General features: G+C 36.0%; 1 protein-coding gene across 2 annotated transcripts in view; it reads left to right on the top strand.

Annotated features, from left to right (window-relative positions):
- GLRA3 (glycine receptor alpha 3) overlaps positions 1-27,483 on the top strand; it is a 191,486-nt gene that overhangs the window by 111,072 nt on the left and 52,931 nt on the right. For both annotated transcript variants that reach the window (XM_036856108.1, XM_036856109.1), the window contains exon 5: positions 5,360-5,442. In XM_036856108.1, the coding sequence (XP_036712003.1) occupies positions 5,360-5,442 (83 nt within the window). The remainder of the gene's footprint in view (positions 1-5,359; positions 5,443-27,483) is intronic.

The following is a 27,483-nucleotide window of genomic DNA, read 5'->3' as shown; positions in this document are numbered from 1 at the left end:
GAAAAAACATCAATCAAATATTTGTTCTTGCAAAGAACAAATGAAGTGAAGAAATCTGCCAAGAAGTAGAATCAAGATATTAAGAAATAGGAAATCAGAAGGAAAGGATAAGAAAATCAGAGTATCAATACAGAGGTTCAATATCTGACCAGAAAGGAAGATGAGAAAAAGAAATGAGATTTCTATGAAAAGCAAGGAATTGATCCATTGCCTGCTCTGTTTAATCACTGAGAGGGATTTGGTTCTGAAAGGGAGTTTGTTGAGTGTGAAGTAATAGTAGGGAATAGAAACGGAAGAGATGATTAAAATGAGACAATTGTTAACACTAGGGAAAACAAAATGCTATCCAAGCGCTGTAATTACAGCAAATGACTAAGCTTCACCATGAACAGTAATTACATATTCACAACATGTAAACACTGCATATTAATTTAACCATTAATGTTTACATAACTGAATTTCGAATTCTGCTGGAGAGTTAAGTGTACACAGAGTGTGGTATAAGGGCAGTAAATTCTTATTTTCCTTTGTAGCAATTTAATAGGCACCTTCACAAATTTTAAAAACCAAGCATAACGTGATAGCAATTTAAATATATGAATGTAAGTTGCAGACACATATCTAAAGAAGGCTGCCTCTGAGAAGCTAGAAATGAACTGGGGATAGGGATGGGCAGGGCAAAGGTACAGCTGATTTTGGTATGTTTTATATAACTGTCTGAACTTCTAAATGATATCCATGAATTATACTGATATTCTTTAAATGAAGTGCTTTTCAAGTGAGGGTGTTGGGGTGAGACACGTGACTCTAGATTGTCAAGTTTGGGATTTGATTTTATTCTATTTATAAAGTTAGCCTATTATGTATCATATGAATGTATGTATAACATGTTACGGAAAAACCTGAACAAACTTTTTGGCCGACCCGATATTTCATGAGTGCTGACTGCAGACACAGGACTCCAGCACCAGAGACAAAGGAATTTATTCCTTATTGCCAGCAAGCAGCAGGAGCCTCAGGGTCTTTCCTCAACTTCCCCATCATCCTCAGGCCTCGTGGGAACAATACATCAGGCTCAGGTGGGCACAACACACCCGCGGGTCTGCCTCACAGCTGTGGAACACTGAGTGTGGGGAATCCACTGCTTTTATAGCAAGCTGTAAGCAAGCCTTCTCTTTGTCCAGGGGAATGTTATCTCATCTCTCAAAATCAGCAGCTACACAAACAGCCATGAGAAATGGCTCAGGTGAAAGTATTGTCAGGGCCTTACCGTCTTGGTAGACCCAGCAGGAGGTAAATCTGTGATTTACTAGCTGTGATTTGGGGCAGGTCTCTCTACCTATGAAAGGCTCATTTTTCTTACATGCATGATGGTGAAAATACTAATCACCTTGAGCCTGAAATAATCTATGTAAAACACTCAGGATAGTGCCAGGCGTACAATTAGCACTAAAGATTTTAATTTTTATCTTTCCAAAGAGAAAACAAAACCCAAAAAAGCTTAAGTTCTGGTCTTTTCCAGAATCCATAAATTAGCAAATTTGAGGACTCTTACAAATTATCAATCTATCTAAGCCTTGGTTTTATCAATTGAAAATGGGGATGGTAACATCCTATCCACAAGATAATGGAAGCACATCACGGGCAGTTAAATATTATCTGCTGCTTCATTTACTGATAGTACTAATATGTACCAGGACATCCAACCCTACTACTTACAGTGCAGAAGCATTATTGCATTAACCATCAAATAAATACCAGGAAGAAACTTTACATCAAAAATACCATACACGGCGAGTTGTCAAAGATCATAACACAATTTCAACTTTTACTTAAGCTAAATACAACCACTTTCTTTGAAATTCAGTTGTGAAAAGAATTAAAGTTTCCTTGTACAATATGTACTTATTTTTTGAACTTTGACAGACATTAATTTTTAAAAAGACAAGGCAAACTTATTTCAACAGATGCTTTTTAAGAGGCTGTTTATTCAAAGGAAATCAATTTACGATACCGTAAAATATATGTTGTAAGGAGAATTCTGCATGTGTGTGATTATGTATATTTTTCTGAAGGGGTCCACAGCTTATATCAGCTTCCAGAAGGGACCATCAACAATACTGAGTTTGCACTGTGATGGGTTAATAAGCTTTATGATTGTCTCTATCATCGGATGACAACAAAACTCCAGTTAGAACGCTAGTACCAGTGTTCCTTCTAGCGCTCCAACAATCTAATCTCTCATGAGAATTATTTACTCTGTAGAATTATTCATGATAAAATATCAAATCACTCAAGCAAATATGTAAAATCCATGGGCAAATTCCTTATATTTTCTAAAGTTTACTGATTTTTTTGGGGAAGAATCATTTATGTATATTTTACTTTAAATTTAATAACGAATAGTGTGTGAAATGTATCATTTCTTGTGTTATAGAAATATATATTTTAAAAGTCATATTAATTAGATAACTCATTTTCATGAAAAATGTTCTGGTGCCTTTGAAAGGCAGTAGACTTAAAGGTTAAGGGCATAGAATGGGCAGCTAGACCCCCAGAGCGTCTAATTCAACTCTATCAATTTCTGCTTTGTAATATCAGGTGAGTTAACCTCTTAATCTCCTCATCTCTAAATAAAGGGAATGTAGCTTACCTGTCTTATAAATTCATATTAAGAAATAAATGAGTTGAGACAGATATAAATAAAGTATTTAAAATAGTGCCTACCACATAGTAAGCAACAGTTGTATTACCTAGTATGATATTACAGATAATACTTCAAAGCTGATAGCTAAGAGGCAATTGTCCTTATAACACTAAATTTAGAAATATTAAAAACTATTAAAATACTTATCTTTTGCATAAGGAACTTAAAGTGGAGTCAGAAAGCCTTTTTTAATACTTCAATTAATGGTTGAGATAGACAGCATACTCTGGGCAATGTTTGTTTGAAAATGGGTAATACCTTGATTTTAATGAGATGAATTGTTTGTCATAGATTATAGTCATCTTTTTTTAACATTACTGCCTCACTAAGCCAAGAATTTTTAAGGGGAAAATTTAAAAAACGCACATCCTGTTTGTGTGTCTTGTCTCAGAAAAGAGAACTCTGTGTCCTCTCTTACACAAGAAGATATTTCCAAAACAGGAGAACACGATTAATTACCTCTTGATTTAGTTTTCTTTTGATGTGGTCAGGACAAATCTTTAATTTATATGTAATGTTTTGATAAAGAAATTCAGGATCACATTCACCAAGGCGACACATTTTTTTCATCCCTGTGCTGTTAAAGAAGCAATTGTATTGTACCTTAAACAAAAAGAAAGTCAATAAATAGACTTTTTCAGGATATGAGTTATGACAGAAGTTCTACAAACAGTGTTTTTCTTTGCCAAATAATTCCTTCCGGGGTCTTTTTTTTTTTTTTAAGAATTATGTAATGTCCCTTTTTTTACGCCAGAAAAACAGCTAGGATATGAATTTGACATCACAAGCATGGTGAGATCTGGAAAAGATTCTGAGAATGCTATTTACTTCCATACAAAAGGTCACAGAATTAATTCTCTAAGCCAACATTTGAAACTGGCTGGCCAGAGAGCCTTGGATGTTTGGAAAATTAATGGGTGTACATTCAAAATGTATTTGTTCATACACTTCTAATAAACCCTTTTATAAGACAGAGAACATTGTGTCTAGCTGATTTTACAATTGCCTTTTGAAGAGAGAACTTTGCAAATGGACAACATCACACTTACAGGATCACTTAACCTAGCTGAGTTAGGAGAAAACTGCTTTTGAAGAATAAATTCTGTGAACTATTTTAGTGTGCTCTGGACTCTGACTTGAATGAATTGTCAGATGATCCCCGGGGACTCTTAAAAATCCAGCAGCTTCACATCTGTCCGTTTATGTCTCTCAAATGATGTCACTGGGGCCCCACCAAGAGTATTCAATGTCAAACATACATCATTATAACTTTATGTCTATGGGCTACATAAAAATGTCACTTTGGAGAATGTGGTTATGTTTAGTGGAGCTGATGGCTATTTTTTGTTCAAGCTTTAAATAGTTTCTTATCAGTGATTTAATTCAGTCATCTTTGTGTGCATCCTATATAATCTGGGGGAGGAGAAGATGGGGAAGTCTGGGGTTGGGAGAATGTACTAGTAATCCTTAATAACTAATGTTGATTTAGTGTTTACTATGTGTCAAGCACTCGGCTGAGCATTTTACATGTATTAACTCATGTATTGGTCACAACATGTCTCCAGAGTAAGTACTATTATTATCATCCTTTCGGAGATGTGAAAGCTGAAATAGAGTGAAATGAAGTGATCTGAGACCATAAACTCTATGGTCACAGAGTTTATGTGAATGACTCAGCCTAGGTGCCCACTAATATACTGCATTTCAATGGGAAAACTTTCAATAAAAGGGGCTGGCTAGAGAGTTCTCCGAAAAGAACTTCGTTTGAATAAACTTAGGTTTGTTTGGATCTGGGCCTCTTTTTCTCACGTCCGGAAACTACAAATTCTTGGTAATCCTTGAGGATATCTCAGTAATATACTTTTCGAAGAAAAAGACATTCAAGATTAGTGAATTATCTGGAATGCCGACATACTAAAGTTTTCTGGAAGGGGGAAAAGTGGGTGGAACGCTGGGGTGACCGTCAGGTCATCTCACTTTGTGGTAAGCCACATCAGAAGTTCAATTGTTGAGCATGGAATTGTGTCACATGTATTCGAGAGGGCTATTTTGTGGCCCTGATAAGATCTGGTGAAATGCTCTAATTCCATGACAGGGAAGCCCTCTCTAATACCGAGAATTTTGGAGACCTCCAGATCCTGAGTTTTTTACTCTGGGTGTTCACTGAGAAGTTCTTCAGTGTAGTTACAAAGACGATGAAAGTTGTCAGACAAACTGCTTCCCTGCACCCAGCCTTTGCACACTCATACTCCAAACCCTGGATCTCCTTCCCTCCTCAGGGGTGCTGTCCCAGTGATTTGGGAGAAGTGTGTCTTTGGCCTTTGGTATTCGTTTTATAAAACTCACACTCCAATATCTTTTTTAAGGGTCTCAGACACCTCTAGCCCTCTCTGAAGGAAAACATAAATAGATAAATAAATAAACGTGATTGCACATTTATATATACAGCTTTTCTTTCCCCCCAAACCAGATTGATGTAAAAGGATACAGTTGTTTTGCAGTAAATAACATACACAAGCTGGAGCAAATTTTATTTGAGTAGATGTTAGTCATTACCAAAGCAACATGGTTTTCCAATTGTACCTTGAACAATAGAATATTAATATGATATTATAAATTTCTTTTAAAATTTATTACTTTGAATTCTTTCAGATTGACATTAACACTCTCCTGTCCAATGGATCTCAAGAATTTTCCAATGGATGTACAAACCTGTACTATGCAACTGGAAAGCTGTAAGTAGGAACAACTTCCTTTTTCTGAATACTTTAAAAAAAGAGAGTAGATGTATATTTGATGGGTTATATAGATAATTTATTTTGTCATTGTTTTTGTCTGACATTTACTAAATGGGCATGTTATCCTCTACATAGTATGGAAAGGAATGATGTCTATCAGCACATGCACTGTATACTGTGATAAAGAAGTAAATTCAGGACTAGAAATAACCATTTTTAAGCTTGAAAAACAGCTATTCTCTCTATACAAATCAAAGATAAAAAGGATGGTAACCATTAAAGACAAACTACCATTCTTTTTAATGGCGTGTCTGCTGTAGTCCAAGCATTTTGAATATATTATTTCTCATACAACAAAGATGTTGTTATCCCCATGTTTCCACATATGCAAATGGTCACTTTGAGTGATTTTGCCCCAATTTATGGAGGTGGTAACAACAAGCCATCTGGCTTCAAAGGCTATGCTTACTCTGAACTGTTTTGTTGACCCCTCAGTATTTACTCAGAGAGTACACTGCTGGCTGTGTTGTGTGTTATCTCCGGAGAAAAGACATTTCTCACACTTTATCAGAGATTTATCCAAGCTTATAGGCGTTTCTTTAAATTTCTTCTTTCACACTGGATCCGTGTGCATCACGGATTAAATGTTAACACACGAAAACTTCAGGTCCTTCTGTTTCTGTGCACTTATCTATAGAATCAGCCCAAACTTAATTGGTTTTCAGTGTTTAATGCCATACAGAAAGTAAGCATTATGCAATATTTTTCTTGTTATACTATGTTATATCAAGAAAAAAAATGTCTGTTTGATATATTCCTTGAGAAACATTTGCAGGTGGATCTTCAGACTTACAGGCCTTGGAGGCCAGGTCTGTAGTGCGGTAGAGCTGCCACTAGATGGCGTGCCTATGTCGTGGGGGGATGCAACCCGCCCTCCACATTTGGTGATTCTTATTAAAGTGAGGAAGTGGAAATACCTGTTTCTCTGATAATATCGCCTTCTTGTTAAATTCAAGTGCATTACTTTTATACGTAGTTCTTAAATATTAATCATACCCATGGACAAATTACTAAATTAAATAAAAGGAAAATAAAAATCTAGTTTTAGTTGGGGGAGCTACTTAGCAAAAAATGTGGGGTGGTGGTGGGGAGCAAGACAGGATTCCCAGCAGTGTGGATTTCTAACTGTACCAGGAAGGCATTTTTAAAAATTAATTAATTAATTTGTTTATTTATTTTTGGCTGCATTGGGTCTCCGTTGCTGCGCACGGGCTTTCTCTAGTAGCCGTGAGCGGGGGCTACTCTTCATCGCGGTGTGTGGACTTCTCACTGCGGTGGCTTCTCCTGTTGCGGAGCGTGGGGTCTAGGTGCAGTTGTGGCACGCAGGCTCAGTAGTTGTGGTGCTTGCGCTCTAGAGCGCAGGCTCAGTAGTTGTGGTGCACGGGCTTAGTTGCTCCACGGTATGTGGGATCTTCCCGGACCAGGGCTCGAACCCATGTCCCCTGCATTGGCAGGTGGATTCTTGACCACTGCGCCACCAGGAAGGCATTTTGAGGACAGGCTTCTTGGTTGCAAAATTAGGTACATGGGAGAGTATCGAGAAAAAAAATCATATGAAAAATAGTCTAAGACACACTGGTTCCCTAATTACTAAACCAAGGATGCTGGATGTTATCCAATAGTGAGGAGCTATTCAAGATGTAGGAGCAAGAAAATGAGTTGGTCAATATTATGCTGTTAAAGATTCTCTCAGCCAGAGGAACCAAGGTTATTTAAGAAGGTTTCATTATATTCCAACAAAAAGAATAAAAGTAGGGACAAAAAGGAACAATGTGGAAGGTAGGAACAGTACAGGTTGATGCTGTAGAGAAGGCAAAATGTTATCTTTACCTTCTTAGTCTCTTCAGGCTGGGCCTGAAAATTAAACGGAGATAGGACAGATTAACAGAAGAAAAGGATACCCATTTATTTAATGTTAAGTTTTACATAACGTGGAATCATAAGGAGATGACTAGTCATGGAAGTGGCCAAACCTAAATGCTTTTATACCAGGTTGAACAAAGAGAAGCAATTGTGGAAAAGTACCTAGACTGTGTGGGGAAACTAAAGGAAGATGAGAATTATTTTAAAAAGGTCTGTGTGTACAGAATTCTCTTGGCTTTGATTCCTGGTATGGGGAGCACATCTTTCATGTGGGAGTTTTTATCTACAGTTTTCAGGAAGAAAAGGGGAGTTTAGAATGGTCTTCTTGAATCTGCTGTTTTTCAGGTGCCTTTAGCTCAGAATAATCCTTCTGCTAAAGTGGCATATTTGGGGGGCACATATTCCACCATTCTTCATTCACTTCAATACAAAGTGGATGCCAAGTCTCTGGGAGTGAGTGAGTCAGAGCTAAAGAATTTTCCTAGGTAGAATCGTTTTGGAAATACTGACAGAGAAAGAAAACATAGAATAAGTAAATGTTGAAGGGAATATTGATAAATCCAATCTTAATATATTTGCGGTTCAGGAAATTTAGGTGTAAAGCCAAAGGGAAGAATGAGAACTGAAGACATACTATTAACAGCCATCTACAGAGTGGTTCAACCGTAAAGAAATTTTTAACGGAGAGAATGCACAGATGAAAACAAACACACAAAGAAGAGCCAACGCTTAACAAAGGCCTTCATTTCGAGGTTGTTGGAAGGAATTCCAGTCAAGGGGTTGTCATAGATAGCAAATTAAAATCGCAATCGTGCAATCTCAAAAGAGAAGGGGCAGCTGAGGAGGTCTGTTTAAGAGCATCAAGTGCTGTGAAATGGTGTCTTTTTTTTTTTAAAGTACTTGAAAAAAGTCATTTTTATTGATGATAAAGGCAAATATGATTAGAATGATGAGGCTCAAAGCTAGATTCCAAAAAGTTTTAAGAAAAAGGGGGAACATGATGAGCAAGTGGTAGCAGTGAGTGAAATCCGTAGTTCCCTGAATGTTAGTTATTACAGATGAGAGAGTACAGGGCCTAAGGACAGCTGGGTCACTGGACTTCTTTAGAATAAAGAAAGCATCCTGGGCTATTTTGCAGACACACGTGCTCATGTAACAAGACCTTTCGTCTTCCTGCCTTTCCCAGAACATTTCCAAATCAATCAAAAACCCAACGCGGGAAAGCAAAGTTTCTTGTTGCCTCCGCCTTATTTCTTAATTCCTTTATCAAGAGTTGGTAGACTGCCTCAAGTATCCCTTTCATATTTCAGTCATTAAACACTTCCTGCCCCCTTATTAGAAATTAATTTAGCTCACAATAGAGATACTGTTTGTTAAACTCTTTTAGCAGATGCTAAGAAAATCCTGTCAAAGTGAAAGCTACTGAAGTCAAATTCTTCAAGGTGTTTTTCTTAAACTGTTTTATTTATTTATTTATTTTTTAGCATCTTTATTGGACTATAATTGCTTTACAATGTTGTGTTAGTTGCTGCTGTATAACAAAGTAAATCAGCCATAGGCATACATATATTCCCATATCTCCTCCTTCTTGCGTCTCCCTCCCACCCTCCCTATCCCACCCCTCTAGGTGGACACAAAGCACCGAGCTGATCTCCCTGTGCTATGCGGCTGCTTCCCACTAGCTATCTATTTTACATTTGGTAGTGTATATATGTCCATGCCACTCTCTCACTTCGTCCCAACATACCCTTCCCCCTCCCCATGTCCTCAAGTCCATTCTCTACATCTGTGTTTTTATTCCTGTCCTGCCCCTAGGTTCTTCAGAACCTTTTTTTTTTAGATTCCATATATATTTGTTAGCATACAGTATTTGTTTTTCTCTTTCTGACTTACTTCACTCTGTATGACAGACTCTAGGTCCATCCACCTCACTGCAAATAACTCAATTTCGTTTCTTTTTATGGCTGAGTAATATTCCGTTGTATATATGTGCCACATCTTCTTTATCCATTCATCTGTCGATGGACACTTAGGTTGCTTCCATGGCCTGGCTATTGTAAATAGAGCTGCAATGAACATTGTGGTACATGACTCTTTCTGAATTATGGTTTTCTCAGGGTATATGCCCAGTAGTGGGATTGCTGGGTCATATGGTAGTTCTATTTTTAGTTTTTTAAGGAACCTCCATACTGTTCTCCATAGTGGCTGTATCAATTTACAAACCCTCTTAAACTGTTTTAGAGACTTTACTCACATCTTTTTTTGTTTTTAAATAGTGGCTTAAAATGACAAAAGCCTTAAGAGTTCAACCTAGTGTAAAGGAAATGCTGTAAGAAACTTAATATCTACTGTTGAATAAATTATGACAGCAAAGGGGAAAAAGAAGACAAATTGGGTTTAGAGGCATGGAAAACAAACAAAAAGAAATATAACTTAAAATGCAAAAGTCTTAATGGCCTGTGATGATCCAACTTTCTTAAATTCAATAAATGTTTAATAAGGATGTCACTTGTCAGGACTGTTTTAAATGACCTGGGGAGTGTTCATTCATTTAAGTACCAATCAAAAAATATCTATCAAATACCTAATATATTCCACATAATATGTTGGTGATACAAAAAAGTCCCTGTCTGGAAGGACTTCAGGGACTAACTGAGGAATTATCTATGCAAATATAGTAATTCTACTGAAGGTGATAAGCATATGTTAATAGCATACTGTTAGCACAAAGGAGAAAATGACTAAGGGAAGAACAGTATTGAGTGAATAACTTAGGAAAGTATATATTTTCTAAACTAGTGATGACTCCACACCCCTAAAAGTGTACATTCATGACTTAGACTTAAAACCTTAATGATACAAAAGTCCTAGTATATGGAAAAGAGAGGTTCTGGAAAGAGACGTGCAGGGAAAGTCGAGGGGAAGAGAAATCTTCTGATAGAAATTACTGAGAAAAACAAAAAACAACTATGAGCTAAGAATAACATCAAAGAATAAAAATGGAATAAATAACTTTCAAAACAAAACTAAAAATTACTGTTTCACCAAATGAAATGTGGGAAAGGAGAAAAATAAAAGAAATAAAAATTCATACAGCCACTATGGAGAACAGTACGGAGGTTCCTTAAAAAACTAAAAATAGAACTACCATATGATCCAGCAATCCCACTACTGGGCATATACCCTGAGAAAACCATAATTCAAAAAGACACATGCACCCCAATGTTCATTGCAGCACTATTTACAATAGCCAGGATATGGAAGCAACCTAAACATCCATCAACAGATGAATGGATAAAGAAGATGTGCTACATCTATACAGTGGAATATTACTCAGCCATAAAAAGGAATGAAACTGGGTCATTTGTAGAGACATGGATGGACCTAGAGTCTGTCATACAGAGTGAAGTAAGTCAGAAAGAGAAAAACAAATATAGTATATTAACGCATATATGTGGAATCTAGAAAAATGGTACAGATGAACCTATTTGCAGGGCAGGAATAGAGACACAGATATAGAGAACAGACATGTGCATATGGTCGGGGGGAAGGGGGGTGGGATGAACTGGGAGATTGGGATTGACATATATACACTACCATGTGTAAAATAGATAGCTAGTGGGGACCTTCTGTATAGAACAGGGAGCTCAGCTCTGTGCTCTGTGATGACCTAGATGGGTGGGATGGGGGGGGTGGGAGGTCCAAGAGGGAGGGGATATATGTATACCTATAGCTGATTCACTTCATTGTACAGCAGAAACTAACACAACATTGTAAAACAACTATACCACAATAAAAAAATTGTAAAAAAAATATAGTATATATGAAGCACAGAAAGAGAACAAGGATAGCTCTCAATATTACTATAATTAAAATCATTGCAAAGGTTAAATGCATAGAGCAAAATAGATTCCCAAGCTAGATGTTAACAAATATTAAATGCAACACTATGTTGTCAACCAAACAATTTTTTTAAACACCATGCAAAAAATTGGGGAAGATAGAAAAATGCATATCAGAGACATGTGTCTAAAAAATCCAGGCTAATAGAGCCACAATGGAGAACAACATGGAGGTTCTTTAAAAACTAAAAATAGAATTACCATATGACCCAGCAATCCCTCTGCTGGGCATATACCCAGAGGAAACCATAATTCAAAAAGACACATGCACCCCAATGTTCATTGCAGCACTATTTGCAATAGCCAGGTCATGGAAGCAACCTAAATGCCCATCGTCAGACGAATGGATAAAGAAGATGTGGTACATATATACAATGGTATATTACTCAGCCATAAAAAGGAATGAAATTGGGTCATTTGTAGAGGCGTGGGTGGACCTAGAGACTGTCATACAGAGTGAAGTAAGTCAGAAAGGGAAAAACAAATATCGTATATTAATTCATATATATGGAATCTAGAAAAATGGTAGAGATGAACGAGTTTGCAAGGCAGAAATAGACACAGATGTAGAGAACAAATGTATGGACACCAAGGGGGGAAAGCGAAGGGGGTGGTGGTGGGATGAACTGGGAAATTGGGATTGACATATATACACTAATACGTATAAAATAGATCACTAATAAGAACCTGCTGTATAAAAAATAAATAAATAAAATAAAATTTAAAAAAATCCAGGATAATAATTTCAATATCAGAAAAAATTAAGTTACAGGAAAAATCATAAGATACAAACACTTGGATAACATGTTGGTAAAGAAACAGAACTATAGTGATTATGAAAATGTCTTCCATATAACTTCCAAATATAGGAAGCAAAAGCAGACAGAACTACAATTTTTAAAAATAGATCTACCTGATTCACTTTGCTGTACAGCAGAAACTAACACAACATTGTAAATCTATTATATTCCAATTTTAAAAAAAGGAAAAAAATAGATCTATCAATAATTTATTTGAAGATACAGGTACAAATATATGAACAAAACAATTAAGTAATTTATAGATAGAGAGAAAACTTATAGTTTTGTTTGTTTTTAGCATACAAGAACATTTACAAAAATTATGTAGTAAGCCACAAGGGAAGCTTTGATAAATTCCTAAGAATCAATGAACGATGGAGTGTGATCTCTGGCTAAAATGCAATAGAATCAATAACAACATAAAATTACTATAAATTATTATAGATTAACAAATTATCATACATTACTATACAATTATATATCTGGAAACCAACTGCAGGTACTAAATGACTCTCTGTTTAAAGAAGAAATAAAGAAAAACTTGGTATTAAATGACAGTATGTATGCATCAAAACTTTGGGAAAATCCTGAGCTACTCTATCTTTTCCGATGACATTTACTGATCTGGCATCAGAAAAGAACCTCAGGCAAAAGCTTTATTTGAAAAAGAGAATGAAAAGAAATCCATATGGATAGCTAATTTCATCATAAATTAATGAGTAGTTCAAATAGCTGGGACAGTAATAGAAAAAAAAACAGAGAACATTTTGCAGACTTTTTCAATGACTTGCATAAGAATGAAACAAAGATGATTCTCCCAAGTTTTCTCTCAATCATGAGGATTGAATCTTGTCTCATTTACATAAATTAGAAAAGAGCAGGTGATTCATGGAAAAAGTAGTGCAGAAGCTGACTTCTGCTTAAATGTGCTGTGTTTCTTGTGAAACTAATTCAATTAGAAATTTATTTTAGGTTATGGAACTTTTTTCAATAAAGCTTGAATTAGGAATGGTTGTGGAAATATAGAGAAATAAGGTTAGAAATGTTTCTTGGAGACAAGAAGATAAATGAGATCTCTGAAGATAGTATTAAAAATGAAGATCAAATGAGAGCAAAAGAAAGACGGTGTCACTGAGTTTAAGAAAAACTGGGAGAGAGAAGGAAAGAGTAAAACAGAGAAAGACAATGAAGAACTCTTTTTGACATTTTAACAATATGTTTCTGAAAGGCTCTTTGGCAAATATGGTTAATCTAGTGTTCTCATGGAGTATAGATTCATACAGCACTTTCACTGAACTTCAAAAAAATTAGAAAACCAATGTTACTTTTTATTCAATAAATAAGTATAAATAAAAATGTATTCACTGCAATTCAAATGGTGTTTATCATAGTGATTCATTCTGCTGCCATTTAAAATCAAAATGAAGTAACCACAGTAAAATTGAAATTTTAACCTTAGGTTAACCTGGAATGCTAAATCCCATCATTGAGAATTCCATTGAAGCCAAAGGAAAGACTGTGGTCCCAGTTATATGGCCCAAGTTCAGATGGGCCATCTGATAGATATAGATGTTGTTTCATCTATATTTTTATTTTTATATTCTTACTAACATATCTATTAGTTTTCTAGTCTAATTTTATTTTTTACTCTTTGTTACTGTCCTCCTTTTTTTTTTTTTTTTTTTTTTGCCACCCCACACAGCTTGCGGGATCTTGGTTCATGAGCTGGGGGTCAGGCCAAAGCTCCTGTGGTGGGAGCTCCGATTCCAAGCCACTGGACTAACAGAGAACCTCAGACCCCAGGGAATATTCATTGAAGTGAGGTCTCCTGGAGGTCCTCATATTGGCACCAAGACCCAGCTTTACCCAACAGCCTACAAACTCCAGTGTTGGAAGCCTCAGGCCAAACAACCAGTAAGACAGGGACACAAGCCCACCCACCAAAAAAAAAAAAAGAGATGGCAAAAAATATATCACAGATGAAGGAGCAAGGTAAAAACCTACAAGACCAAATAAATGAAGAGGAAATACACAATCTACCTGAAAAAGAATTCAGAGTAATGATAGTAAAGATGATCCAGAATCTTGGGAATAGAATGGAGGCACAGATTGAGAAAATACAAGAAATGTTTAACAAAGATCTACAAGAACTAAAGAACAAACAAACAGAGAAGAACAATACAGTAACAAATGAAAAATATACAAGAAGGAATCAATAACAGAATAACTGAGAGAGAAGAACGAATAAGTGAGCTAGTGGAAATAACTGCTGAGGAACAGAATAAAGAAAAAAGAATGAAGGGAATTGAAGACAATCTCAGAGACCTCTGGGACAACACTAAACGAACCAACATTCAAATTATAGGAGTCCCAGAAGAAGAAGAGAAAAAGAAAGGGTCTTAGAAAATATTTGAAGAGATTATAGTGGAAAACTTCCCTAACATGGGAAAGGAAATAGTCACCCAAGTCCAAGAAACATAGAGTCCCATACAGAATAAACCCTAGGAGAAACACACCAAGACACATTAATCAAACTAACAAAAATTAAATTCAAAGAAAATATATTAAAAGCAGCAAGGGAAAAGCAAAAAATAACATACAAAGGAATCACCAAAAGGTTATCAGCTGATTTTTCAGCAGAAACTCTGCAGGCCAGAAAGAAGTGGCAGGATATACTTAAAGTGATGAAAGAGAAAAACGTACAAACAAGATTATGCTACCCAGCAAAGATGTCATTCAGATTCGATGGAGAAATCAAAAGCTTTTCAGACAAGCAAAAGCTAGGAGAATTCAGCACCACCAAACCAGCTTTACAACAAATGCTAAAGAAACTTCCCTAGGCGGGAAGCACAAGAGAAGAAAAAGACCCACAGAAACAAACCCAAAACAATTAAAAAAATGGTAATAGGAACATACATGTCAATAATAACCTTGAATATAAATAGATTAAATGCCCCAACCAAAAGACACAGACTGGCTGAATGGATGCAAAAACAAGACCCATATATATGCTGTCTACAGGAGACCGACTTCAGACCTAGGGACACATACAGACTGAAAGTGAAGGTATGGAAAAAGATATTCCATGCAAATGGAAATCAAAAGAAAGAGGAGTAGCAATACTCGTTATCAGATAAAATAGACTTTAAAATAAAGACTCTTACAAGAGATAAGGAAGGACACTACATAATGATCAAGGGATCAATCCAAGAAGATATAACAATTATAAATGTTTATGCACCTAACATAGGAGCACCTCAATACATAAGCCAAATGCTAACAAACATGAAAGGGGAAATCAACAGTAACACAATAATAGTAGGGAACTTTAACAGCCCACTTACACCAATGGACAGATCATCCAAAGAGAAAATAAATAAGGAAACATAAGCTTTAAATGACATAATAGACCAGATAGATTTAATTGAAATTTATAGAACATTCCCCCCAAAAGTGGCAGAATATACTTTCTTTTCAAGTGCACATGGAACATTCTCCAGGATAGATCACATCTTGGGTCACAAATCAAGCCTCTGAAAATTTAAGAAAATTGAAATCATATCAAGCATCTTTTCTGACCACAACACCATGTGACTGGAAATCAATTACAGGAAAAAAACTGTAAAAAACACAAATACATGGAGACTAAACAGTGCACTACTAAATAACCAAGAGATCACTGAAGAAATCAAAGAAGAAATAAAAAAATACATATAAACAAATGACAATGAAAACACGACGACTCAAAACCTATGGGATGCAGCAAAAGTAGTTCTAAGAGGGAGGTTTATAGCAATTCAGTCTCACCTCAAGAAAAAGAAAAATCTCAAATAAACAATCTAACCCTACACCTAAAGCAACTAGAGAAAGAAAAACAAAGAAAACCCAAAGTCAGTAGAAGAAAAAAAATCAAAAGATCAGAGCAGAAATAAATGAAATAGAAATGAAGAAAACAATAGCAAAGATCAATAAAACTAAAAGTTGGTTCTTTGAGAAGATAAATAAAATTGATAAACCATTAGCCAAACTCATCAAGAAAAAAAAGAGAGAGGATACAAATCAATAAAATTAGAAATGAAAAAGGAGGAATCACAACTCACCCTGCAGAAATTCAAAGGATTATAAGAGACTACTACAAACAGCTATATGCCAATAAAATGGACAACCACGAAGAAATGGACAAATTCTTGGAAAGGTACAATTTTCCAAGACTGAACCAGGAAGAATTAGAAAATATAAACAGACTTATCACAAGTAATAAAATTGAAACTGTAATTAAAAATCTTCCAACAAACAAAAGTTCAGGACCAGGTGGCTTCACAGGCGAATTCTATCAAACAGTTACAGAAGAGCTAACACCGATACTTCTCAAACTCTTCCAAAAAATTGCAGAGGGAGGACACTCCCAAATTTGTTCTACGAAGCCACCATCACCCTGATACCAAAACCAGAAAAAAAGATATCACAAAAAAAGAAAATTATAGACCAATATCACTGATGAACATAGATGCAAAAATCCTGAACAAAATACTCACAAACAGAATCCAACAAAATATTAAAAGGATCATACACCATGATCAAGTGGGATTTATCCCAGGAATGCAAGGATTCTTCATATATACAAATCAATCAGTGTGGTACACCATATTAACAAATTAAGGAATTAAAAACCACATGAACATCTCAATAGATGCAGAAAAAGCTTTTGACAAAATTCAACACCCATTTATGATAAAAACTCTCCAGAAAATGGGCATAAAGGGAACCTACCTCAACCTAATAAAGGCCATATATGACAAATGCACAGCAAACATCATACTCAATGGTGAAAAACTGAAAGCATTTCCACTAAGATCAGGAACAAGACAAGGATGTCCACTCTCACCACTCTTATTCAACATAGTTTTGGAAGTCCTAGCCACTGCAATCAGAGAAGAAAAGAAATAAAAGTAATACAAATTGGAAAAGAAGAAGTAAAACTGTCACTGTTTGCCAAAGACATGATACTATACACAGAAAATCCAAAAGATGCCACCAGAAAGCTACTAGAACTAATCAACGAATTTGGTAAAGTTGCAGGATCAAAATTAATGCCAGAAATCTCTGGCATTCCTGTACACTACCAATGAAAAATCAGAAAGAGAAATTAAAGAAACAATCCCATTTACCATTGCAAAAAAAGAATAAAATACCTAGGAATAAACCTACATAAGGAGGCGAAAAATTTGTACTCAGAAAACTATAAAACACTGATCAAAGAAATCAAAGATGACATAAACAGATGGAGAAATATACCATGTTCTTGGATTGGAAGAATCAATATTGTGAAGATGACTATACTACCCTAAGCAATCTACAGATTCAATGCAATCCCTATTAAACTACCAATGGCATTCTTCACAGAATTAGAAGAAAAAGTTTTACAATTTGTATGGAAACACAAAACATCCCAAATAGCCAAAGCAATCTTGAGAAAGAAAAAAGGAGCTGGAGGAATCAGGTGCCCCAAATTCAAACTATACTACAAAGCTACAGTAATCAAGACAGTATGGTACTGGTACAAAAACAGAAATATAGATCAATGGAACAGGATAGAAAGCCCAGAGATAAACCCAACACATATGGTCACCTAATTTACAACAAAGGAGGCAAGAACATACAATGGAGAAAAGACAGCCTCTTCAGTAAGTGGTGCTGGGAAAACTGGACAGCTATACGTAAAAGAATGAAATTAGAACACTCCCTAACACCATACACAAAAATAAACTCCAAGTGGTAAGATCGGACACTATAAAACTCTTAGAGGAAAACATAGGAAAAACACTCTTTGACATAAACCACAGCAAGATCTTTTTTGACTCACCTCCTAGAGTAAAGAAATAAAAACAAAAATAAACAAATGGGACCTAAGTAAACTTAAAAGCTTTTGCACAGCAAAGAAAACCATAAACAAGATGGAAAGACAATCCTCAGAATGGGAGAAAATATTTGCAAATGAAACAACAAAGGATTAATCTCCAAAATATACAAACAGTTCATGGAGCTCAATATCAAAAAACAAAACAACCCAATTAAAAAATGGGCAGAAGACATAAATAGACATTTCACCAAAGAAGACATACAGATGACCAAGAGGCACATGAAAGGATGCTCAACATCACTAATTATTAGAGAAATGCAAATCAAAACTACAATGAGGTATCGCCTCATACCGGTCAGAATGGCCATCAGCAAAAAAAATATAGAAGCAATAAATGCTGAAGAGGGTGTGGTGAAAAGGGAACCCTCCTGCACTGCTGGTGATTATGTAAATTAATACAACCACTATGGAGAACAGTATGGAGGTTCTGTAAAAAACTAAAAATAGAACTACTGTATGACCCAGCAATCCCACTACTGGGCATATACCCTGAGAAAACCATAATTCAAAAAGAGTCATGTACCACAATGTTCATTGCAGCACTATTTACAATAGCCAGGACATGGAAGCAACCTAAATGTCCATTGACAGATAAATGGATAAAGAAGATGTGGCACATACATAGAATGGAATATTACTCAGCCATAAAAAGAAATGAAATTGAGTTATTTGTGGTGAGGTGGATGGACCTAGAGTCTGTCATACAGAGTGAAGTAAGTCAGAAAGCGAAAAACAAATACCGTATGCTAACGCATATATATGAATCTAAAAAACTGGTTCTGATGAACCTAGTGGCAGGGCAGGAATAAAGACACAGACATAGAGAATGGACTTGAGGACACGGGGAGGGGAGGGGGAAGCTGGGGCGAAGTGAGAGAAGCATCGACATATATACACACTACCGAATGTAAAACGGATAGCTGGTGGGAAGCAGCAGCATAGCACAGGGAGATCAACTTGGTGCATTACGATGAGCTAGAGGGATGGGTAGGGAGGGTGGGAGGGAGGCTCAAGAGGGAGGGGATATGGGGATATATGTATGCATATGGCTGATTCATTTTGTTGTACAACAGAAACTAACACAGCATTGTGAAGCAATTATACTCCAATAAAGATGTATAAAAAGAAAACTGAGTGGCATTTCTAGTGCAGACGAGATAAATATTAAAGTGATAACTAATCTTGCTTCTCAGGATTAGATGTACTAGTTTGCTGAAGTTCAGGAATCAATACATGATCCTTTTTTTTTTTAATTGGCTGTATGAAGTAAAACATAGGGCTATCTTTAAAAAATACAAATTTTCATTGGTATCGCAGTTTTATCTATAAATGTATCTTGTTTGTTTCCTTCATAACTAGCTAATCTATGAGGGAAGGTAACACAGCTACATTATGACTTACACTACACTCCTAAGGAATTTACAGTGCAAATCAATGTACAGAAATAGAGGTAAGGAAAAAAATAAAGATTTAATTTTCAGTCTTTCAGTTATGCCATAAAGAAACTTTCTAAATGGGCAATTTCCCCCCCAGGTGAAGAAAAGAAATGGAGGATATTTTTAATCTTGGAAGAATATTCGATAGTAATTTCTTAGAGTCATAATAAAGATTTGTAGTTTATTAAAGGACAATGATGACATAGGATACATAAACTATCACTATATCCATAAAGAGTCTAATTCTGTATTTCATATCTAAAGAGGAATGTAGGTAACAAAAGACGAAAACATCACCAATTGCAGAAAGTTAAAGAAATTTTAATTATTCAAGTTGGAAGAGAAAATGTAAGGGAATAATTCATTGATGAAAGGATTCTTTTCACAAAGAATAGCTTAAATCCCTAAAATTACAGTAAAAGGTATTTTTAAGGGTTAACCTGAACAAAAATTACTGACTAAAATTTTAGGAAACTTTTGAAATATACATTAATGGGGTTTTTGAATAGAAATATCTAAAAATCGATGGGAGGTTTTCTGCTGTTTAATTTTTCAGATTCATTTCAAAACCACATCTGATATGACTCAGACTCGTTACTCTGGAATTTATGCTAAGACTAGTTATGGCAAAAGGTAGAATTGGGCAATGATTTTTCACAATTATTTCCTTATAATCTCTACTATTATTCAAATTCTTTCATAATTTAAAAGAGTGTGAATATTATTCAAAATAATACTATGCCTTTTGTCTGGCTAGTCAGAGATACAAATGTTTCTTATTTTCTGAGTACTTATTACTTAAGCCTCTGCAGTTACAATGTTGGTTAGAAAGCAAGTTTTCCCAAGACAAAAATACTCACTAATGAACTAACTAACTACTTAGAAAATCAGTCCCCACTTAAACGTTAAATATTCCATCCTATTTAACAGCATGACCATTCTCTCCTGATCTGTCCACATATTTGTAGGTTGAATTTTTGCTAATTATCAGATATTCTGAACATATTACAGTATAATAAAAACACAGTGTAGTTACAAATCTTACAAAAAGATGATGTCACACTAGTTTTATATTCGTTACTTATGTTAGCTGATTTAATCCTGACCACAGCTTAATGAGATAGGTTTTATTTCCATTTTAAATATCAGCAAATTAAGGCTTACAAAGGTTAAGAGACCTTCCCAAAGGCACGCAGTTATAAAGTGGACAAAGCAAATTCCTGTGAATTAATAGCCCACAAACTTACACCAAGCATCATTCAGTCATTTTTAAATCTATCTGACAATTTCAAAATATTTATAACATGTGACTATAGTATATTTAAGTTAGCTCTACAGTTAAAAATACCCAGTAATTTTACTTGCTTTCTTGGATGAAAAGACTTAGAGTTCCCTCCTCCTCCTATTTCTTCCCCCGAATGTCTTCCCTCATATTAAAATTGGCCTAAACCAAGACGTGCAGAGTCGGGCACCCCCCATTCCCACCCCAGGACTGACAGTGCCAATCATTCTATGACTGGCAGTCTAAGATCACAGGTAGCTGCAAAACACTCTTGACTCAGGCCACATCTACAGTCAGCTAGGTACCACAACTAAGTTCTATGTACCTCGTTCCACATCTACCCAGTTGGTTCACTTGACGAATACAAGTTCGCCTTTGCCCCAGTTAAACATCATCATGTGAGAGTCAGTCCATAATTCTGACTTGATGATCTGTGTCTTTCCTAGTTAATCGTCCAGAGAATTGAGCAACATAACATTATACAATCCCAAAAGGGCAGATCTGAGAAAATTCTTCAACAATGCACTAGAGGTATTCCTCTAGATTGAGTACTACTGAAAAAAAATTAACAATTACTCTTTAAATCAGTTATAAATCACTTAAGCATATTATCATTAACAGTATTTTGAAATCCTTGTTCATGAGGATAACATGAGAATTCATCCAATATCTATGTTTAGTTTACCTTAAAATTCCAGCACACTTGGTCATAAGATCATGACATGATATTAATAAGCATGGCTTTTCCTTTATGACCCTATTGGGGGCTTTTACTGACCACTACTTCCTAACATACCTGCTAACAGACTAAAATTTTTTTTCTGTTTTCTTTTTCTTTTTAATTTTTTTTAACATCTTTATTGGAGTATAATTGCTTTACATTGTTGTGTTAGTTGCTGCTGTATAACAAAGTGAATCAGCTATACGTATACATATATCCCCTCCCTCTTGTGTCTCCCTCCCACTCTCCCTATCCCACCGCTCTAGGTGGACACAAAGCACCGAGCTGATCTCCCTGTACTAGCTATCTATTTTACATTTGGTAGTGTATATATGTCCATGCCACTCTCTCACTCCATCCCAGCTTACCCTTCCCCCTCCCCGTGTCCTCAAGTCCATTCTCTGTGTCTGCGTCTTTATTCCTGCCCTGCCCCTGGGTTCTTCAGAACCACTTTTCTTTTTTTTTTTAGATTCCAGGTATATGTGTTAGCATACAGTATTTGTTTTTCTCTTTCTGACTTACTTCACTCTGTATGACAGACTCTAGGTCCATCCACCTCACTACAAATAACTCAATTTTGTTTCTTTTTATGGCTAATATTCCATTGTATATATGTGCCACATCTTCTTTATCCATTCATCTGTCGATGGACACTTAGGTTGCTTCCATGTCCTGGCTATTGGAAATCGTGCTAACAGACTAAATTTTAACTACTCTAGAATTGTGTGGATTTGGTGTTAAGCTCCTTTATCTTTTTTTTCTTTAACACCTTTATTGGAGCATAATTGCTTTACAATGTTGTGTTAGTTTCTGCTGTATAATAAAGTGAATTAGCTATATGTACACATATATCCCCATATCCCCTCCCTCTTGCATGTCCCTCCCACCCTCCCTATCCCACCCCTCTAGGTGGTCACAAAGCATGAGCTGATCTCCCTGTGTGATGCAGCTGCTTCCCACTAGCTATCTATTTTACATTTGGTAGTGTATATATGTCAGTGCTACTCCCTTACTTCGTCCCATCTTACCCTTCCCCCTCCCCGTGTCCTCAAGTCCATTCTCTACATCTGCGTCTTTATTCCTGTTCTTTATCTTTAATGCACAGAGTCTACCTGTTAATAAAGTTGAATATATTCTCAGCTTTAATCTCTTGACAGCTTTGCAATTCTTTCGGCCACTTCTGATGACCTTTTCTCAATTGGCTGTCCGCTCCCCAGTTGCTTCCTATCCAATTATATTTTTATATTTCCTTAATAATACGTATCACTAACTGAAATGATTTTTTAAGTTTCTCTGTTTACATATTTATTGTAGACCCCTCTCCCACCCACTATATCCAACCTCCTTGAAGGACAGAGAAATTGTCTCTCCTGTTTATGGTTTATTATCCCCAGAAATTATGGTGAAAATTAAGATAATCTCTTTCTTTCTTTTAACTACAGTCAGTCATGTGTGCATATCTTACATAGAGCAGTTAATGTGGCCCATGTGGTCATAGTTAAACCATGGATTCTTTAAAGACATCGTCAGTTTGCTCCATGGAGCAAGTGCCCTCTTTACCCACAGTAACTGGGAAGATGCCTTGAGGCTAACTCATTTCCCAGGCTCTACTTTCAGCTCATGCCATGATACCACTAAGGTCTTCTGTAAGCTATGCTTTCCTCATTCTTCTTCTCCCCCAGACTTTCAGTAGTTTTTCTTTTTCAACTTTTAATTTTAATTGTGGTAAAGTACACATACATAAAATTCACCATCTTAACCATTTTCAAATGTGCAGTTCAGTAGTGTTAAACATTTATATTCGCATTGTTGTGCAACCAATCTCCAGAACTTTCTCATCTTGTAAGACAAACTCTATACCCATTAAACAACTCCAAATTTCCCCCTCCTTGCAGCCCCTGGGAACCACCATTCTATTTTCTATTTTATGGATTTGACTACACTAGAAACTTCACAAAAATGAATCATACAGTATTTGTCTTTTTGTGACAGCATTATTTCACTTAGCATAATACCCTCACGGTTCATCCATGTTGTAGCATGCATGAGAGTTTCCTTCTTTTTTAAGCCTCCATTGTATGCCATGTTTTGCATGTGATATACATGCAATTCATTCATCTGTTGATGGATACTTGGGTTGCTTCCACCTTTTGGCCATTGCAAATAGCGCTGCTGTGAATATGGGTGTACAAATATATTTTCAAGACCCTGCTTTTAATTCTTTTGGCTATATATCCAGAAGTGGAATTTCTGGATCATGGGCTAATTCTATTTTTAATTTTTTGAGGAACTGCCTTCCCAATTTCCATAGTGGCTGTACTACATTCCCACCAACAGTGCACAGGGTTCTAATTTCTCCCATCCTCACCAGCACTTGTTATTATCTACATTTTTTTTTTTGGTTGTAGCCATCCCAATGGGTGTGAGTGTCAGTAGTCCTTTTAAGACACCCAAGATAAGCTGTAATTTAAAGCATGATGTCGTTTTTCTGGGATCCTGCTGTTTGTTATTTACTCCTCAGGCTGTCACAATTTTCCTTCTTCCTTTAAATTTATTTATTTATTTATTTTTGGCTGTGTTGGGTCTTCGTTTCTGCGCGAGGGCTTTCTCCAGTTGTGGCAAGCGGGGGCCACTCTTCATCGCGGTGTGCGGGCCTCTCACTATCGCGGCCTCTCTTGTTGCGGAGCACAGGCTCCAGACGCGCAGGCTCAGTAATTGTGGCTCACGGGCCCAGTTGCTCCGCGGCATGTGGGATCCTCCCAGACCAGGGCTCAAACCTGTGTCCCCTGCATTGGCAGGCAGACTCTCAACCACTGCGCCACCAGGGAAGCCCTTCCTTCTTCCTTAATTAATCCCCCCAATAACCACTGTTCCTTCAGCGCTCATATTTGCCACCTGCTTCAAATGATCTTTCCCGAGTATGCTCTTTCAGAACTTGGGTAGCCCCTTCCCCAGAGGGTGCCCCGTGTCCAATTTCAATAATTCCTTAAACTATGCAGTGCATTGATGTTACCTATGTAAGAGAGACAAACTCAAGAAAATGCATTATAACTTTAAGTCTTTCATTACGAAACTATATAAACTATGTTGATCTATTATTTTTTCAGAGACTCAGTTTTCTCTTTTGTAAGATAAGAGAACTACATTAGATGACAACAAAGGTTCCCTCCAATCTAGGATTCCATAAATTCTTTAAATGTAGAAGACCATAAATCTGACATGTAACATTACAGACATCATCTAGAAACCATGGTGTATCTGCAAAAAGGATCGAGGAAAAAAACAAACAGTAAACAAAAATAATATCATGAATTATCTGTAATGAAAATCAAGAGGAAAACAAACCAAACTAAAACACAAGAAAATGAAAATATGAAAGAAAGAAAAAATTTATAATGAAACTTTGGAGAAAATAATTTTTTTAAAGGAACACAAGAGCATGGTTAAAGAGTTGATATGAATAAACTGGTGAGATGGACTTCAGAAGTATTTTAATACAATATTGAGGTCAAAACCCAGGAACTATGAGTGGTGATGGCAATGGCCGTGGCTGACAAATTTACACTTTTTCCTCTGGGCAGCTATGGTCATGGATCACTGTGAATGGACTCTTGCTTGTGTTGTAAGTATCCTGCTCAGATTCCAGGAGATTCTAAAGTCCCTTAAGGCATTTATAGAATGCTTAGTCAAATTTCTGGGATCACTGAAATCCCAAGTGACCTTGTGTTTCTTCACAAAATACCTCCACCTGTAGTTGCTGGTTCTTAGCAATTTGTTGATTTCTCTGCATTCTGCGTTCGAGTGGAAAGTCCAGATGCAAATCTGAAAAACAAAAAGGAAAACAAAAAACCCACTATTGAACTGTTAACATTTGTCAGGAATAAGGAGGATTCATACCATTTCCAGTCCCCAGGCCTGCTGGAGAACTGTTGATTTAAAATAATAATTATAATAGTTATAATGAATTCATAAATGTGAGGGGTTTCTGCAATATGCCCTGTATGTATTAATATGATACAAATGTGCCATCAATAGAAGTTACAGTATTTTCTAGGAATAGTGACTTTTTTTCACCTAAGTTAACAATAGTCTCATCAATTTTTCCAACATTGCTCTTTTGGAACTGATGGAATATATCTGTGAGTAGTCTGGACACAGACCCTGCTAAAAGTTGCTCTGATGTAGTTAACATTCTCATTTGTGATCAAACCTTCATCATCAACCTGTAATGATCACTGTTTCTGTCATCTCCATTAGAAAATAGCCATGATATAATCCTCTGGATGCAAAAACTCTCTGTTCTTGGAGTTAGCTTTTCACATTTACCTGAAATAATCAGCATTTAGTTAGCAAGTTGTGACTTAGGACACAAAAATATACCGGTAGTGTGAATTACAATAAAATTGAATAATTTAACAAAATTTTTTAAAATATCTAACAAATATTAATTGCCTAAAATAATAGAGAGATAATGCCAACTGGTAAAGCTTTAAATTTCTGGTTTATTTGTGATGAGCAATGTAAGACACACACAACTTCAAATAGTAAAGCCCTCAATACTTCTTGCTACGATGAGTCCATCAAAAGGACATCCCATTTGGAAACATACTAACTTAGGTGAAATTTTATTACTGCAAGCTCTCACAACAGTATGTTAAGATTCCTATAAATTTACCTTTTGTGAGTCAATGCTGATGTTGCCACGTAATTTATTTGAGGTGAAACAGAATAATTTGAAGTTGTTCACTTTCCGTTATTCAGATATTTTTCTGCACAAATGTCACTTTCATCTTAGGTATATTTGACGTTATAGGTGTCAACCTAAATAAAGAGGTAAATGGAGGGAAGCTCAAATGACCAGAAATTGAGTTTATTTGGGAATAGCAGAGGAAATGCAATTCTGGAAATGCATGCTGTTGCAAGCTACTGGCATGTCCATTGAGGGTCTGAGGTGGACTCTACTTATTGGCAAGGAATGCAAAGAGGGGCAAGTCCAGACAGAGTTCAAGCAGGAAATTCATTGGCTTGACAATGTGGAGATGTTCTCGGATGTTTGCTGGTCAGGAGATGTCTCCATTTCTGAAAATCAGGCATTTACTGTTCTTAAGCTCCTTCCAGAGGGTCCGTGCATGAGATTCTCCATTTCATATCCTCCGATTTCATTTCATTTCATTTCATTTTAGATTGAAATCCTTTTACATATAGGCTTTTGTTGTGTATAAAATATCAGCTATCTTTTGCTTCAGTTGGCAATATTCTTCTTTGTTTAAAGTTTTAAAAGTAAGTAAAAAGATACTTAAAAATTGAAAAAAATATATAAATGCCATGAGACAGAGGAACAATGTGGTTTATTTCTATGGAAAATTGTAAAATAATAAATAATGAAGTGCAACATCTGCATTTCTATCACCCTGTTTTTCTTGCTCTATGTATGATATGTGAATTTCAATGTTTGAAATCTGTTCATTACCATAATGCTAATTGTATTCTCTTGAGTACTTCAATGAAAGTATTGTAGTGATAGACATTTTATAATATTTCACCTTGAAAAGAAATTGAACTAAAATATTTATAATTTTATTCTCTAGTGTTTATCCAGTCTTGTTAAAATTTCTGCTATTTTGTAATGACACTCTTCAAATCCTTCTGGAAATAAGACTTTGAATTGGGTTTTCTTGCTAATATCATGTAGGACTTCTCTAGGACTAACCTAGTTTTTGGTTCTTGTAAAGGATTAGTTATACTGAAATATCAGGCATCAAAAAAACCTTGGACAAATCGAAAGATTATTATAGTGCCTTCCTAGTCTCTGCTCAAACTTTAGACAGCATTTAGGTGTTGCAAAACTGACGTTGGCTCACAGAGTCCGTTTGAATAGTTTGGGTCTATGAAATAAACTGATTCGTTCATAAATTTGAGCAGACCTGACCCTCCAGCCCTCTGATAGGCAGACACAGAATGTTCTTTCACAGCCTGGAGTTTATTCCAAAGAAGCAGCCAGGCAGATCCCTCCCGTACCTCTCCCAGGGCGGAACCAAGTATACACATTTTTCC

Source organism: Balaenoptera musculus, chromosome 6 (assembly GCF_009873245.2).
Source record: "Balaenoptera musculus isolate JJ_BM4_2016_0621 chromosome 6, mBalMus1.pri.v3, whole genome shotgun sequence".
Taxonomy (NCBI): Eukaryota; Metazoa; Chordata; class Mammalia; order Artiodactyla; family Balaenopteridae; genus Balaenoptera; species Balaenoptera musculus.
The sequence above is the reverse complement of the archived record's forward strand: the minus strand, read 5'-3'. Positions and strand labels throughout refer to the sequence as shown.